This window comes from Hylobates moloch, unplaced genomic scaffold, assembly GCF_009828535.3.
Source record: "Hylobates moloch isolate HMO894 unplaced genomic scaffold, HMol_V3 SCAFFOLD_13, whole genome shotgun sequence".
Taxonomy (NCBI): Eukaryota; Metazoa; Chordata; class Mammalia; order Primates; family Hylobatidae; genus Hylobates; species Hylobates moloch.
Genome location: NW_026652288.1, coordinates 32,948,192 through 32,964,823, shown reverse-complemented (window position 1 = coordinate 32,964,823; position 16,632 = coordinate 32,948,192). Strand labels below are relative to the sequence as shown.

General features: G+C 39.4%; 1 protein-coding gene across 6 annotated transcripts in view; it reads right to left on the bottom strand.

Annotated features, from left to right (window-relative positions):
• Positions 1-16,632, bottom strand: part of LTBP1 (latent transforming growth factor beta binding protein 1) — a 462,412-nt gene that overhangs the window by 189,920 nt on the left and 255,860 nt on the right. For all 6 annotated transcript variants that reach the window (XM_032172648.2, XM_032172650.2, XM_058426675.1 and 3 more), the window contains 2 exons: positions 8,581-8,683; positions 4,042-4,113 (listed from right to left, as the gene is read on the bottom strand). In XM_032172648.2, coding sequence (XP_032028539.1) covers positions 4,042-4,113; positions 8,581-8,683 — 175 coding nt within the window. The remainder of the gene's footprint in view (positions 1-4,041; positions 4,114-8,580; positions 8,684-16,632) is intronic.

The following is a 16,632-nucleotide window of genomic DNA, read 5'->3' as shown; positions in this document are numbered from 1 at the left end:
GATGGAGCTGGAGGACATTATGTTAAGTGAAATAAGCCAGGAACAGAAAGTTAAACACCACATACTCTCACTCATAAGTGGAAGCAAAAAAAAGTTGATCTCATTGAAGTAAAAAGTAGAACAGAAGATAACTAGAGGCGGGGAAGGGTAGAGGGAAGGTGAAGGTAAACAGAGATTTGTTAAAAGATACAAAATGACAGCTGATATCATTTGGCTGTATCCCCACCCAAATCTCATCTTGAATTCCCACATGTCGTGGGAGGGACCTGGTAGGAGGTAATGAATCATGGCGACAAGTCTTTCCCTTGCTGTTCTTGTTGATAGTAAGTTTCACGTGATCTGATAGTTTTAAATATAGGCGTTCCCCTGCACAAGTTCTCCTTTTTTTGCCTGCTGCCATCCATGTTAAGATGTGACTTGATCCTCCTTGGCTTCCACCATGATTGTGAGGCTTCCCCAGCCATGTGGAACTGTAAGTCAGTTAAAACTCTTTCTTTTGTAAAATGCCCAGTTTCGGGTATGTCTTTTTCAGCAGTGTGAAAACGGACTAATACAACAGCTAAATAGGAGGAATAAGTTCTAGAGTTTCGTAGCTAGATAGTTTCAAATAGGTAGAAGGAAGATACACTAAATGTCCAATTATAAATGTTCAAGATGATGGATTTGCTAAATACCTTGATCTGATCACTATACATTTTAAGTATCAAAGCATCACTACATACCCCATAAATATGTATAATTATTATATGCTGATAAAAAATAAAAGGAAATTTTTTAAAAACTTGAACTTAAAGATAAGAAGATGACACAAAGTTCAGGGACACAGTTAAAGTCAGAATCTAGACTGATAGAAATTTACAGCCTTTTATTTATATTTCAGAAAAAGAAGAAAGGCTGACATCAATGACCTAAGTATGCATCTAAAGAAATTAGAAATAGTAGCAACTGAACAAAAAGGTAGAGGAAAAGAAAACAAAGATCAGAAATTAGTGAAATAGACAAATGTTTTCAACAAAGCAAATAACTGATTCTTTGGGGGAAAAAATTGGTAACATTGATAAACCACTGGCAAGCCTAATTCAAGAAAAACAAATATAGCACAAGTAGCAATATAAATAAAAGGGACGGGAGTTGCTATATAAATTAAAAAGAAAAGAGCGTATTAGGAAAACATTTCATATTAATAAATTTGACATTTTGGATAAAATGACACTTTCTAAGGTAATACAGATTATTAAAACTGACACAAAGTAGTAATGGGAAATCTGAATAATTGTATAGCTATTAATTTGCTCCATAACTGAAACACTTTCTAAAAGAAAACTTTAGGACCAAATGTCTTCTCCTGTGAATTATGCTAAATACGTAAGGAAGAAATAACACCATAAAACTATCCAAGAGAGAGTAAGCCTTCTGTCTTCAAATATCTATGAATGGTAAAAAATGGCAAACACATAAACACAAACACATCATACCAAGAGAACATATGTATATTTTATCCATTTGACATTAAGAGAAATTAGGAGCATCTGACATTCTGGAAAATGTATCTAACAATTAGCTATGCAGGATTGGATTAGTGAAGGATAAATAAGGACCCTCCTCTGTCCTCTAGTTTAATGGAACAACTACAAGAAAGCCTTTTCTGCGGAATAGAGTTCCCCAACAACCTTGTAATGAAATGTCTTTGGAAGTACTGAGCTCCCTGTCCATAGAGGTGATTTGATAGCTTCTTAATAACTATTGGCCAGGGATATGATAGAGTATTTTTATCCTGAGCAGTATATAAGGTTAGATGGCCCATAGGCACATTCCAGTTCTATGATGCTATCATTACCATCTGTCCCCTGGGACAGAGACTGTGCATGAAAAGAAAGGAATTACATCTCAGCCTTTCACATAAGTTTTAGCCCCTCGACATCTAGTTTCCTGAAGTGTCCCGTTATTAGGTATGTCTTGTTTTGTAGGACAGTTGATCATTTAGTGGCCTGTTTACAAACATTTAAAGGCGTGTTTATGGGGCAGCCATCATGTTTCTCTTCAGTCTGTACTTCTGCGTGCTAAACACACTCATGTTTCTAGGCCCTTCACAAACTTGGTTGACTTTATTAACCAAAAGACAGTAATGAACACTGAACACCCAAACCCCAAAATCAGTCTGATGGGCACAGTGTATAAGGTTGTTACTTCCACTGCCCTGTTCATTCTATTTCTACTAATGCATCCTACAGATGTGCAAAGGCTATAGACTTTTATCCAAATCTATAAAACAATAACTTGGTTTATATTGCAAAATATGCATCTTAAAATCTATTCATTATTTAATTTAACCTACTCATTCATCCATCTAATTAGTTCAATGATACCTTAAATTCTGACTCTAAAATAATGTAGATTAATCCACTATTCCCATGTTACTAAGTTTTGCAGATGTTTCTCAAAATGTGTCACGGGTGTCCTCTCCTTAAGTGGTTAATTCTAATTTTCTCAACATTCTGTGACACATGATAAGGGCTTACAATAGTTTTAAGACAAAGTCTTTTAAAGACAGACTATATGTGCATTTCTAAAAAAATTCTTTTACATTACCAAAGACTCTACATATCATAAAAGTTACACAGATGCACTATAGATAATGGAGAAAATTCTCAGATAAAAAATCAAGATATTCCTTTGACATGAGCCATTTGAATAGGGCAATAGACAATTTACTAGAGAAAATTCTCAGGTAATCAAGATATTCCTTTGACATGAGCCATTTGAATAGGGGGTTAACCTATACTCTGTAACATGGCCTTAATCTACTCTATCCTAAATACATATGCTGGTGAAGGATACAGAGCCTCAGAACACAAATCAGAAGACATGCGCCATGTTCTCAACATGGCTTTTGGTTCTATCAGACTCTGGGAGGCTCTCTGCTTTCTCAGTTTCAATGTATACATATTTCCAAATTACTAATAACAACATCTTCATCCTAGACATGTAAAGGGAAATTAGAAGCATTGGTCTTCCCATAAAGTAACTAAAACAAAATATGATATGATATATGGGTACTAAACTAGGCCTTGGTAAACTCGTTTAATCTCAGCTCTATGCTGCCACAAGAAAGTCACTTAACCTCTCTACGCTTGAGTTTTCTCATTTATAAAGTAGACACTGGACCAGACAATCTCCTAGCTTCCCCCTGCTTGTACAACTTTGCTGTACTCTTCAACATAAACCAAAGTACTCAGGGCATTTCACACTTAGCTACATAGCTTTTCTTACTGCCTAGGCAAAATGTGTTTACTCTGATATCTAGTTCCTGAGATGACCAACAACATTTTGATGAGAGGAGAAAAGGGAACTCTGTTGCCCAACCATGCATTGGCAATGAAGTAGAACTGCTAAGTACATGTGGGTGCCTGCAAGCACATGTGTGCCCACACCCATGCAAGGATATGAGGTGACTAGCATGGAAACCACAGTGTGCTCTCTAACGTGGTCCAAACTCTTTTAAGTTCTATCCAAACTCTTTTAGATTAAAAACTTGCATCGGCCGGGCGCAGTGGCCCACGCTTGTAATCCCAGCACTTTGGGAGGCCGAGGCGGGCGGATTACGAGGTCAGGAGATTGAGACCACGGTGAAAACCCGTCTCTACTAAAAAATACAAAAAATTAGCCAGGCGTGGTGGCGGGCGCCTGTAGTCCCAGCTACTCGGAGAGGCTGAGGCAGGAGAATGGCGTGAACCCGGGAGGCGGAGCTTGCAGTGAGCCGAGATTGCACCACTGCACTCCAGCCTGGGCGACAGAGCGAGACTCCGTCTCAAAAAAAAAAAAAAAAAAAAAAAAGCTTGCATCAAGTTTCAGTGGTAGTAAAGCAATTCCAATAACCATATTTTAAACTTACTTCCTTACATTTCCTTAGCCAAAAGGAGTGAACACGAGGTGGTTCACTGTGACAGGCTGGGCGAATGAGCAAGCCGTGGCAAACAACTGAAGTTTCTAAAAAGCCAAAACAACTGTTGAGTCCACATCAATGCATTCAGTTAGTCTTACCTTGGCAAAAGGTGTTGTTAACCCGCTTATAACCTGGAAGGCATTCCATCATTTGGTTGTATCCATGATAAGCTGTAAGGGAAGAAATGCTTTGTTATGTACTTAAATTCTTACAATCTTAGACTATTGCAAGTGATATCTGAAGCCATTTAAGGCATTAGTAAACTTACTTATTCATTTATTAATATAAGAAACCAATACCAATGTATATCTCCATAATTTCTTTCCCATTCTGCTTATTTTTCAGGATACTTCTTATTTTGCAGTAAAGTCCCAAGAAATTATCAGTAAATCTATACTATGTTAACTGAAACAATCCTAAGATTGTTGTACATTTTCTTCTAATTAGTGGTTACATATTTCCATCACGAAGGATCTATTCCTCCCCATTGATGTGCTTCAGGTTTTGGATTTTCTTATCCATTGTAGGTAGGGTTACTACACGTCCCGGAACATTCTGGGTGATGTCTGTTATTCCAGCAAAGTTAATTAACAGTACTTGACTCCCCAAAGTGTCCCAGTTTAGACAATAAATTATACACTCATCCTAATTGCTGGCTCGGGTATCCCAGTCATGAGATGATTCTCACTATTATGAACCTGAGAAGAATAGGCAGGTGATGAGAGGAAGTCAGGAAATTAAAAGGGCTGCATTCAGAATATGCAAACAATACAAATGCTGCAATCACCAACTTCTCAACAAAACCCTATTTCCTGAGATTCTGATACTCTAGAGTGAGACTTGAGAGACCACCTGGCATAGTGGATGCAGCCAAAGTTCTGGGATGTGGCAGAAGTGGGTTTCAAATCCTCTTCCTATCAATAGCTGTGACCTTGGGAAACAAGCCTCTTGGGTTTCACACAGAAATTCTATACAATGAGGGTAATTCCCATCTACCGAGCAGGAAAGAGTTCTTCTGCAGTTTAGAGATAATTCATGAAAAATGCCTACCACAGGGCCTAAGTGTGAGAGGCACTCCCAAAGTGTCAAATGCCATTACTATGTCCTGCAGTAAGGAATTCTTCTATTAAGAGGATACTGTGCGACAGAAAACAAGCTATAATCAAAATGGGATAAAAGATTAGACCACTAAAAAAGACTTGAAAGAGGAATAAAAGGGAAAGTAGAAAACAAAAAGGGAAATTTTCTTTTCAAAAATAAAATTATTTCAGCCTCCCCATATGCTCTTTATCCGTCACCACTAAAGGAACAGGGTGGATATGTACTGGGGTGTCCCTCTTCTCCTTCAATTCTTTTTTTTGCTGTATTTCCCCTCTCTTCAGATTCCCCCCAATGCCTAAAAGATCAGAGTGAGGCACCTGGGAAAGGCAAATTAAAAGAGAGGAGATATGGGCGCGTGGGAGTCCCCCCATTCAGTTCCTTGGCCTCACATCTGTCTTGTCCCATAGACCTCTGGAGCAGGCTTCCTGCAGAGATTGTGGGATCTCTGGCTGCAAATTCCTCAAAGTCAAAAGAGATGGATATTAACTTGTTTTAGAAGTTTCAACAGTCATCTACTTCAAGGCAGAGAGCCAGACCAGGCAATCTCTTACAGTCCTCCTCAGCTTAGGATTTTATGTTCATTTTCTTCTCAAAAGTTTTAAAGGACAAGTGACTTGTTCATGCTAAGCACATTTCTAATGGGTCACAAACTATTTAATGAAATCATTTGCAGATTTAAAATTAAGTTTTCACAGCAAAAAAATGATCAACAATGAAAGGTCTTTCTGTATACGGCTAAACAAAAACTTCAAATGTTAAATAAAAGCCACTTGAAAACTACAGTTTGAACTAGTTTGAGTGAAAAAAAAAAGAGGTGTGGAACTCAAAACCATAGCGTAGAAAGCCAAGGAAAGTCTGCTTCCTTCCAAACTGAATATGATTTAGAGAGAAGTCCCAACCAAGGAAAGGAAAACTTTTTAAATGACACAGGAAGAATGTGACCCTGAGTGTGTTTCTTGGGAGTGAGTCACCTAAGAGGACATAAACAGAATAAATGTCAAGATGTTAACAGTTTACTTCATTTATAGTCCACATTGCCCTTCCTGAAGTGAAGGCAGTTTCTTCAATTTTATACATTAAATGAGCCGACATATGGATTTTTTTCACCAACATTTAGTTAAAAGTGACAGCAACTTTGCACTTTCACATTCAACTAAGTTCTTATCAAGATTAAAATATAGAGCTCACAAACCACAGAAATCAGTGAACTCATCTTAGATAAAAATGACGCAATTCTAGACAAAAATGACGAAAGGTCAAGAGTGGAAGTTAGGGATTAAAAAAAAATAAAAGGACAGTAGGAGTCCCTTTACCTTTAATGTCTATCACATCCCTGCTACTTTGGGGTTTGGACACGAGAGAAGAGAAGCAACTAAGCAAAAGATACACAAAGAAGGGGGTAAATGAAAAAGAAAAATAAGAAAGATGGGAAAGGTATTTAATATTAGAGAACATAGACTTAGGCCCAAAACAAAGTTCTATGAATCTAACTTCCCTCGTCCTTAATCCTTAGACCTAACAGTGGAAAACATATCATTCTCCTCAATATTCCTACAGACAGACAGACATGGTAAACAAAGACGCAGGTTTAAAAAAAAAAAAAAGATGGCAATGCCTTTTCAACGTTTTAGGTATAGATTCCTGCTTAATGATCCATAAGACTCAATAGCAAACGAAAGAGCTAGGAGTCGAACTCAGGTCTACCTAACTTCAAACACTAAAATTTTTAAATCAAACCAAATGTATCATAGCTATCCCTTTGGTCAGGTTGTCAAAATAATTTTAAGCAAATGGATCTTCCAGTGAGGATGAACCATCACACTCAACCTATTTCCTGGAAATTTGCATTGCAAATGATCATCAAATCAGCTTAGAACAACTACTTGGAAAATTCATTCAGTACTGAAAATGTCCTTATTTACATGGATTATTTTTGTAAATGAAGAATTAATTAATTATGAGGAAATTTGGTGGGCATTTCCACAAGTTAAGTCTTCTAAAAAGAGATGAGTAGTATCAAAAAAATAAATAAAATTACCTGCTTTAGGCATTTAGAAAATCTGTAAGTTTGTAGACAAAGAAGTCCAAATGAGAGACAATTACTTAAAATGAATTGTTATACCGGCAGAGGAACAAATGGTATAAGAAGGAGATATGGAATACTAACGCCCAGATGGCAAATTCTAGATTGAACATAGAGGTTTAAAAGGCATTTGAGAATACGATCAAATCTACAGATGTTTAAGAGGAGTAAACAAAAATTATTCATTTAAAGCAAATGAGAAATTTCTTGCAGTATAAAGAATAAAAAAATTATAAAAACTTCAGTTATATGAGGCAAAGAAAGATGATTGACAAAAATGTCACTTGCTCTCTTGGCAAAAACATGATGAATAAGGGTCAGAAAGCTCAACTTAAACCAAGTCATCTCCGCCTCTAAAAAGTATTTATGGCCAGGCATGGTAGCTCACACCTGTAATCCCAGCACTTTGGGAAGCAGAGGCAGGCAGATCACCTGAGGTCAGGAGTTGGAGACCAGCCTGGCCAACATGGTGAAACCCCATCTCTATTGAAAACACAAAAATTAGCTGGGCATGTTGGCAGATGTCTGTAATCCTAGCTACTCGGGAGGCTGAAGCAGGAGAATCACTTGAACTCAAGAGGCAGAGGCTGAAGCAGGAGAATCACTTGAACTCAAGAGGCAGAGGCTGCAGTGAGCCGAGGTTGCCCCATTGCACTCCAGCCTGGGCGACAATAGTGAAATTCCGTCTCAAAAAGAAAAAAAAGTATTTATTAGAAATCAGTTATCCAGAGTTAATACTACATTGAAAAACTAAAGGTACAAATTATTGTCAGGAAGAGAGTATTAAAAAGGTGTAAACCTGATTTATTCAACTCAACATGTTCTGAACAAATACTTTAAAAGCAAATCAAAGCCTGGGGGTGTTAATATAGATTAATGTTGCCGAGGTCTGTGACAGCATAAAACCAGTGTTAGAAAACATGGGAAAGAATTGTGTCCTAGTGATTATAAATTTCTCTTTTACAAATCAACAACCAATTATTTCTCCATTTTAGCTTTCCTTTTAATGAAATTTGAAAACCGATAATATAACAAAAACTACAACATAAGTTGTGGATATTAATAAAAATCTCATTTAAGGAATTTAAACCTAGGAAATAACAACTGCACTTTTTATAGGGTTTGAAACATTTATTTACCATTTTAAAAGAGATCTTATTTTCTCTTCCCCTGAGACAAAAAGTCCATTTTAGCTCATTACCACTTAAGACTTTTCTCCCCATAAGTAATCCAACTAAAGAGGATAATTAATAACTGTGCTTATTACAAAATAATTGACATGAAAACTTTTTCAGACTTGCAAATTTTCTGGAAATGCATATTATAGTACTACATTCTAGAATTCAGTAAGAGAGTTCTTTGAAAGTCTAATATTGCCTCATCATTAAAGGAGTAATCATAAAAAACAGATATGCTACATTAACCTGCAAAGGAGTGAAGAAACATTACTTACATGGTTTCTTGGGGCATTTCTGGCATTTGTTAAAGCCCCAGGAGGTACCCACAGTTCCACAGCAGTCCTCTTGCTTTGAAAGGCCAGGGAGCGCTTTGCCACACTGCAATGATTAGGTGTGAAATATGAAGGTTAATTGAGTGCAGGATGCCCAGCCCCAGAGCACTGCTGTTCCTCACAGTCACACTATAAACCAGTTCCCTTGTTATCGACACAATTAGAAAGGAAAAAAACTATAAAACTTGGAAAGAAAATACCTGGACAGAAATCAATACAACACAAAAATGAACAAGTACATTTCCAAATGGCAGCATCTTGATGTTTCTAGTCTAAGAAAATCTGTCACTGCTCAGAGTACTTCATAAAACTTACGTTTCCAATGCCTTTTTTTCTTAATAAGAGCCTCATAGTGTATAAGATCAATACAGGCTTTTTAGATTTTAGTTGTATCTGTCTGTTTAAATCTCTTGTGTGGATCATCAGGGAACAGAACTCTAAGGGTATGGCATGTGTGTAAAATGTAAGAAGATGGCACAGGTCCCACCTACAAGAGGCTTCTGGTCTTCCTATAACCCCAAGGCCTGGGCACAGACAGGACAGAAGAAACAATTACTGGCTGGGCCAAATCAGCTCTAGCAGAGACGAAGGCTCCAGGCAGCCAGGTGTTCTGACCCAGGGAGGTCAGCCAAGCTAGGAAGGTGCCAGCATGTTTAAGCGAGACCAGCTTGAGAAGGCAGAAGAGTAGGACTTAGAGGCTACTGGTGCAACACCGGTTGTCCAGTGTTGAGACCAGGTAAGACTCCTGGTCAACCACAGGAAGTGAGAAGAAGCTGAGAGGCAGGGGCCTGAAGTTAGACCACCTCAGTGGGGTGAGGAAGTGCCTAAGAAAACAGATCCTACTCTGTGGACCCATCCAAAGGCCAGCCTGAGGGGAGGACCAGCTGACTCTCCACCCCTGCTATGCAGGCTAAAACACCCCACATTTTTGTCTCCTATGCAAACACAGAGCATCCAAGGGGTTATTCTGCCTTCCTCTGCCTCAGCCTCTACAAAAATCCTCCCAATAGTTTGCAGAGTTGTCTTTCCAAAGACAAGTCTGATCACATTACTGATTAAAAACTTTCACTGACTCTCCAATGTCTGAAAACGGCACACTCTAGAACGATCGATAAGGTCCTTCCTATTCCCGCCTAAGGCAATCTCTTGTCCCCATCCACCTCTATCCTGCAGACATACCAAAGGGCTCTTTATTTTCTGAACAAACCATGTCCTTCCAAAAGGAGCATGTCTCGCTGGAACACCCTCTCCTTTTTTCTTTCCCAGAATAAACTTTATTCAACCCATGAGATGTATTAATAGCTCTGAAGAACCATCACTATGAAACCTCCCCTATCTCCTTAATTCCAATGAGTTCCTCCCTCCTTTTTACCCCACAGCACTGTCTATACAGTCTACTGCCTCTGAGATGCATTTTTGTTAAATGCGTATGTATCTTATGTTTATATTCCAGTACACAGTACACGTTGCAAACGCTCAGGAAACGCTGCATGAAGAAAGGAACAACCAACCTAGGGAACTAAGGAAAAAGCTAGTTGTAGGCCATCCAGGCAAGCAATGGCTATGTGAAAACCAATGGAGGGGCCAGGCATGGTGGCTCACGCCTGTAATCCCAGCGCTTTGGGAGGCCGAGGCGGGCAGATCACGAGGTTAGGAGATCGAGACCATTCTGGCCAACATGGTGAAACCCCGTCTCTACTAAAATACAAAAAATTAGCTGGGCGTGGTGGTATGTGCCTCTAGTCCCAGCTATTCAGGAGGCCGAGGCAGGGGAATCGCTTGAACCCGGGAAGCAGAGATTGCAGTGAGCTGAGATTGCACCACTGCACTCCAGCCTGGCGACACAGCGAGACTCTGTCTCAAAAATAAAAAAAAAAAAGGAAAACCAATGGAAGTTTAGCATCCATACCCCAGGCTAGTGAGCAGTGTGGTAACAGAAGGTCCAGGCAGGTGGTGGCACTCAAAAGGACAGCAAGTAGTAGACACCAGTCACCTGGCAGGCCTCCAGGGGCAGCGATTCTTTCCTGCCAGGTCCAAGCATGCAGCATTCTGACTGAGGTGCTAAGTGACTACATATCCAAATTGTAAAACAAGACCAAACCACAGAAGGCCCAGCTAAGTTTTAGTTACATCACAGCTTTGATGTTCTAAGATTTTATTATTTTTAATGATTTCAACAGGATGCTGTGTGCTCTCCAACAGCAGTATATGATAGTGATTAAAAATGTGACTCAGGAGTTAGAGAGGCCTGAGTATGAATTCTGACTGTAGGACTTCTTACATGCATTATCTTAGACATTTTCCTACCCATAACACAGAGTACATAATAGTATCTTTCTCATAGTCATGAAACATGAAAGAAAAAAGGCATGTGCAATGCTGAACATTATAGCTGAGCACTTACATGTGTCAGCTATCATTACCATTATTATTATTATTATCATAGATAAAAGCTCCCTACTGCAGATGTCCCATTTGATGCCCCTAATGTTTGTCGGATTCCCCAGGGAGTAGAAGGCGTGTGAGTAGAGTAGATTGTAAATGGTCCTGTCAATCAAACAGGTTAGTCTAACTGCCCTCTCGAAAGTACCAGACTCCGTAAGAAATGACCCTGTGAGACAAAATGAATTTCCCTAATATAAAAGCCGGTGTTAAAGACATTTTGAGTTAAGCAAAAGTAGGCATACGAAAACAATTGCTTTTTTTTTTTTTTTAGATGAACTTGAAAAAACACGTAATTCTGGGGAAGGCACTGAAAAACCCCTAGTGTAAGTCAGTAAAGCCCAAGACCATCACATCTCATGAAACAAAGCCCAAGACCATCACATCTCATGAAACAAAGCCCAAGACCATCACATCTCATGAAACCGGGGCAGTAACTCCTGCAGACACGTGACACGCATTCCTTGAGATAAGGAAACTCTCTTATAAAACAACACAACTGGATAAACAATGAGTGACGTTGTGTGCCAGATACCAACGCACTGACCCGGGGAAGTTTGTTTGAAGACAGGGCTCTCAGCGAAGTGTTTAACCACATGCAGTGAGGGAAAGTCCCCGAGGTTGGAACAGGGGCAGGGCCACAGATGAACAGTCTCAGACACGGGGGAAGACTGGACCAAAAAAAGAGTGATGAAGTGGTAGGTGGGTAGGTAGTCACAGAGATGGCAAAACAAACATGCACAGGCACGTACACGCAGAGTGGGGAGAAGAAGAGGGAGAGACAGATCCAACGTGAGAACAGACGGGAACCTGAGAGAAGACAGGCACATATTTGGGGCTGGAATCAGGTAGTTTCCATACTCCTTGAGCTTAATCACAAAACATGTTAACTCTGAAATATGAAGGACTGAAGGGAGGAGAGGTGAACAATGGCCCAGGCCTAAGACTGGGAACAAAATGATTCTGTAAAAACACAGAGGTCCCCACTGTTGCAACCTGGCTGCCAAAGCGTGCTTAGGGTTTAATTCCAGTTTTATAAAATTTATGTAAGACACCAGTTCACATCACATGCAGATCATTCTTGCACTGGACTCTTTAGGTTCGTCTCCTAATCAAGCAAAACACTCAACACTTGCTGATTTTATATGCTCAAAATGTTAGTAGCAGTTAAAATCCAATTTTCACCTTGGATTCCTGGAATGTTTTATTTGGTAGGGCAAAAATAAATCATTTTTTCTCAACCGGGCCTCTAGAAAGGTACAAGGTTTTCATTACATGATTCAGGCTGCTTCATCCCATGGCTTTGTTTTTGCAGGTCCACAGCCAAGAGCAGCATAAGCCATCCAAATTGATTAAATAAATGGTAGTGTAGGTGGTACCAAAACACCGTGTGTGTCTTGAAACTGGGTCTGCACAGTATAAGAATAAGCTACAAGAGATGAAGTCACAGTTATAACAAGACTCAAAGATCTACACATGCCCTTTGGTTATTTAACTCTGAAGAGGCTTCGATGCCCAGCCAGAAACTCCATCTGAGAGATCTTTGTGGCCATACTCAGGGCTCTCACCCAAGAGACCACTGAACACCAGGGCCTCATCTGGATGTAGGAAATGCCTAGAAGAAAAGAAGGTAGAGGAAAGATCTTCTCTCTCCCACACCAAAAGGCCACACTGAAGAGAATCACATGGAATAGGATGAGATCAGCATTCAGAAAATCCTTGTCTATGACTGCTAGGTTCTGCCTTTTGGTGAGACGTAATCACACAGATATAGACTGACGCTAACTATATTTTTACGCACAGATTGAGGTGATGTTTTACAAGTTAAAAACACAAATGGAATTCCTCCTTTGTGAATTATTCACTACATTAACATGGAAAGCCTTATCATTTCAGGATGTGTCTTACGAATAAGCAACCCTGGAGAAATGTGCTAAATTTACAACCCGATATTTAGCTAAGTCAAGTCCGAAACAAAAATCCTATCGGGTCTAACAAGCTACAGTGCCTCAAAAAGCTCACATAACCTTGGGCTGCAGGGACACTACAACCCCACACAGCCATCCCAGGATTCAGCCCACGCACGACCTAGCTGAAGCAGTGCAAGCAGAGAAATGAAAGTTCTGGCAACCAGGTCCTGTGAGGATCAACTGAGGAAAGGCGGAACGGTGAGACTACATGCAGACATGATGGCAGTGTTCAGATACCCTGAGCAAGAGGAAGCCTGTCGCATGATAAAGGTCCAGGTTGAGGATCTCTGATCTAAAACGCTTGGGACTAGAAGTATTTTAGATTTCAGTTATTTTCAGATTTTAGAATATTTGCAAATACTTACCAGTTGAGCATCCCAAATCCAAAAGTACAAAATCTAAATTGTTCCAACGAGCATTTCCTTGGAGTGTTATGTTGGTGCTCAAAACATTTTGGATTCTGGAGCATTTTGGATTTCAGATTGTTGGATTTGGGATGCTTAACTTGTATTGGCAGGACTAAAGGCTACAAATCATAGAAAGAGTGGATTCAACCTCATTAAGTAGAAGATCTTTTCAACAGTTAATGCTCCTTAACAGTGGAAGATGCTGACTTCACTAGGAGCTGACCATGGAAAACCATCTCTCAGGGATGCCCAGGATCTGAAGCAGATGACCTTCACAATTTCTGCAAGGTCTAAGGTTCTGTGGTCACTACATACTGATAGGTTACATTATCCCATCTAGGAAATACAAGTTACTACACACCACAGCAAAACTCAAGTGTTTCTGCTGCTCTCACATCTATAATAGGACTGCGTCTGGGAAGACGGCCTCCTAACCACCTCCTTTTGTCTTATCTCCTCCTCCCTCATTTCCACATCTCTAGAGTTGCTCACGCTGCCTGGGCCTCTAACTACAGGACTTATACAAATAAGGCAAAAGGAAGAAAAACAAACAAAGCTACTCCCAGCCTTGATTCACCAGTGCACTGGTCATGACTTCTACACTGACTGCATGAAAATAACTTTTCAACCCTTCCTATTTGCACACCTGTATGAACACTGTGATGCAGATGGTAAGGCTATTCAAGAATCATTACAATTATTCCACAAATATCCATGTTACTACATTTACAACACAAAATTATTATAAGCAATAGTGAAAAAAACCTTCAATTTTGAAGCTAGTTGTCAAAAATTAGATTGCAGGGTAATGTATGTATCTAAATCTTGGCCTGATTGGGAACACATACCTTCAGACTTTAATCTCATTTTTGAGGTAATACTGCTGATATTCAAAGTTGGGCTGTGATCACAATCACTTTTACATCTGCCTATCAATGTGAGAGGAAGGATAGTTTAAAACTTATTTGGTAACCAAGGATTACAATTTTTGTCAGTTAAAAACTCCCCACTGGAGTTGCTTCAGAGCTGAATGATGATTTGAAGAGATTGTGATAGATGGTGGAGCACAGTTTCATAAGGTTTTATAAGATTAACTTTTCAGGTATTAAAATCGCTGGTACCTATAGCGCCTACAATGTACCCTCATTCCAAGAGTGTTTGCTGCACTGTGCAGAGTCCTGGGGAAGGAGGATCCAGCAGTGGTGGTAAGAAAAGAGTGCTGGACTAGAGTCATTAGACTTGGATTGAAATCCCAGATACTTCTTACTAGCAGTGAGAAGTTCAGCAGATCATCCAACCTCTCTGAGCTAGTAATCCCAACCCCAAAGGATTGTGAGAATAAATGATGCTTGTCCAATCACAGATACTGGGACTCCATCAACCCCTGTGTGGGGATTAGAAAAGGGCAGCTGTAGGATGTGACCTGCACCAGGACATAGAGTTTGATGAGCAGAGCATGGGCTGGACTCCAGGCCCCAATCATCCTCCTCAACTGGTGTCTGGTGTGGGTAAAACTTACAATCAGCATTAAAGTACTAGCCATTTGATACACTCTCAGGATACACTTATTAAAAGTGTTCAGATATTTAATTATTAAAAGGTCCACTCCATAAAGATAGCCACATGTCAGGAACCTATTACTTAATCTTACTATTTAAAACACTAAAAAATGATAAACTGAAATGCTCTTATGAATTGTCTTCATTACATGTATATAACTCATTATGCTGTGAAGGACTATTATACAATAAAGTATAAAATATTTTAAGTTTCAGTAAAGAACATCTTTTAGAGCCAAAGGAGCAAATAAACAAAACCCAAAATGTTAAAGTGATACAGGTTTCAAAAAATACTTGTAGAGATTGCACTGAGGGAAAACATGAAATAAAACAGAAGTCTGATTCATTGTAACTCTTACAAGAGTAAGTAGGACCGTGTTTAGGCAAGAACTGAAACAAGGAGGTGACTCAATGGCTCTACTGGGGAGAGAGATTCCAAAGAGATGGAACAGCTCTAGCTAAGCATAACACCAACCACCAGCTGGGAGAAGAGCCAGTAGCAACGGAGGAGGGTAAAGACAGGAGAAGGAAGGTCAATACGTAGGAACAAAGAGTGGGTGTGCGGAGTCAGAGAAGATGTGGAGCTAAACCATGGAGGGTTTTCCAAATTTGAGATTAGATGTACAGTTGGATATAAAAATCAACCAGGAAACGGGGGAAAAGAAGCATCATAGTTCCTTTCCTCAGAGCAAAAAAGTTTATATTGCTTCCAAATAAATAATTAGCATCTTTGAAACAATGGTAAGTACAGAAAGACTGACGAGGATGAAGAGGAGGAAAAAGAGGAAGAGGTAAGTGTTTTTATAAAGGTAAAGTGTTCTATATCTAGTACTTCCCCTGAAATGTAAAAAAGAACTACCAGGATAAATTATATCATTCGCAGGGAGGAAAAGGAAGAAACTATATTGGAGATAAACATAATCAGGAATAATGAGAGGACAAAAATTTGAAATTAGATGATTGGAGGCCCATTGACTGTACTTTTTCTCAAACAGCAGAAAGGAGTTAAGTTCAGCACGAATAATATCTTATCTCAACAAATAATGTCCAGCCACAGTAAAAAGACTTCTGAACACAAAGCAAACTCCCAGATATCTACTTGCCTTACAGCATTAGCACATTATGAACAGGAAACAGACTTTTCTGCACAACCACATTCCCGTTGAACTCAGTGAAAAGCAGTGTAAGGATGACCCATAACTGGGTAAATGGCAAGAGGGCAGCTTTTGAAAATAGAAAAACATTCACATCCTCACTTTACCAATTACCACCTCCATGACTATAGGCAAAACTCTCAACGTCTCTCTGCCTACTTCGTCTTCTATAAAATGGAACTAGAGATACCCATTTTTCACGGAGCTCTTGAGTGGACTGAGACAACACATGTGAGACGGACTGTATGTGAGACAGCCATATGGCCAAGCCCCACTGGGCTCTCGATCAGTATTAGATCTCTTCCCCCAGCCTCCTCCTTTAAAAACCTGGGCTTATTTAACAAAAGAGCAATTAATCTAGTGGTTATTCGATATACAATATCCCAGATTCAGCCTACAGAGAAGAGATGTATAAAATAAACATGTAAGTTAGATATAGAAATAAAAGAAAAAGATATTCTTA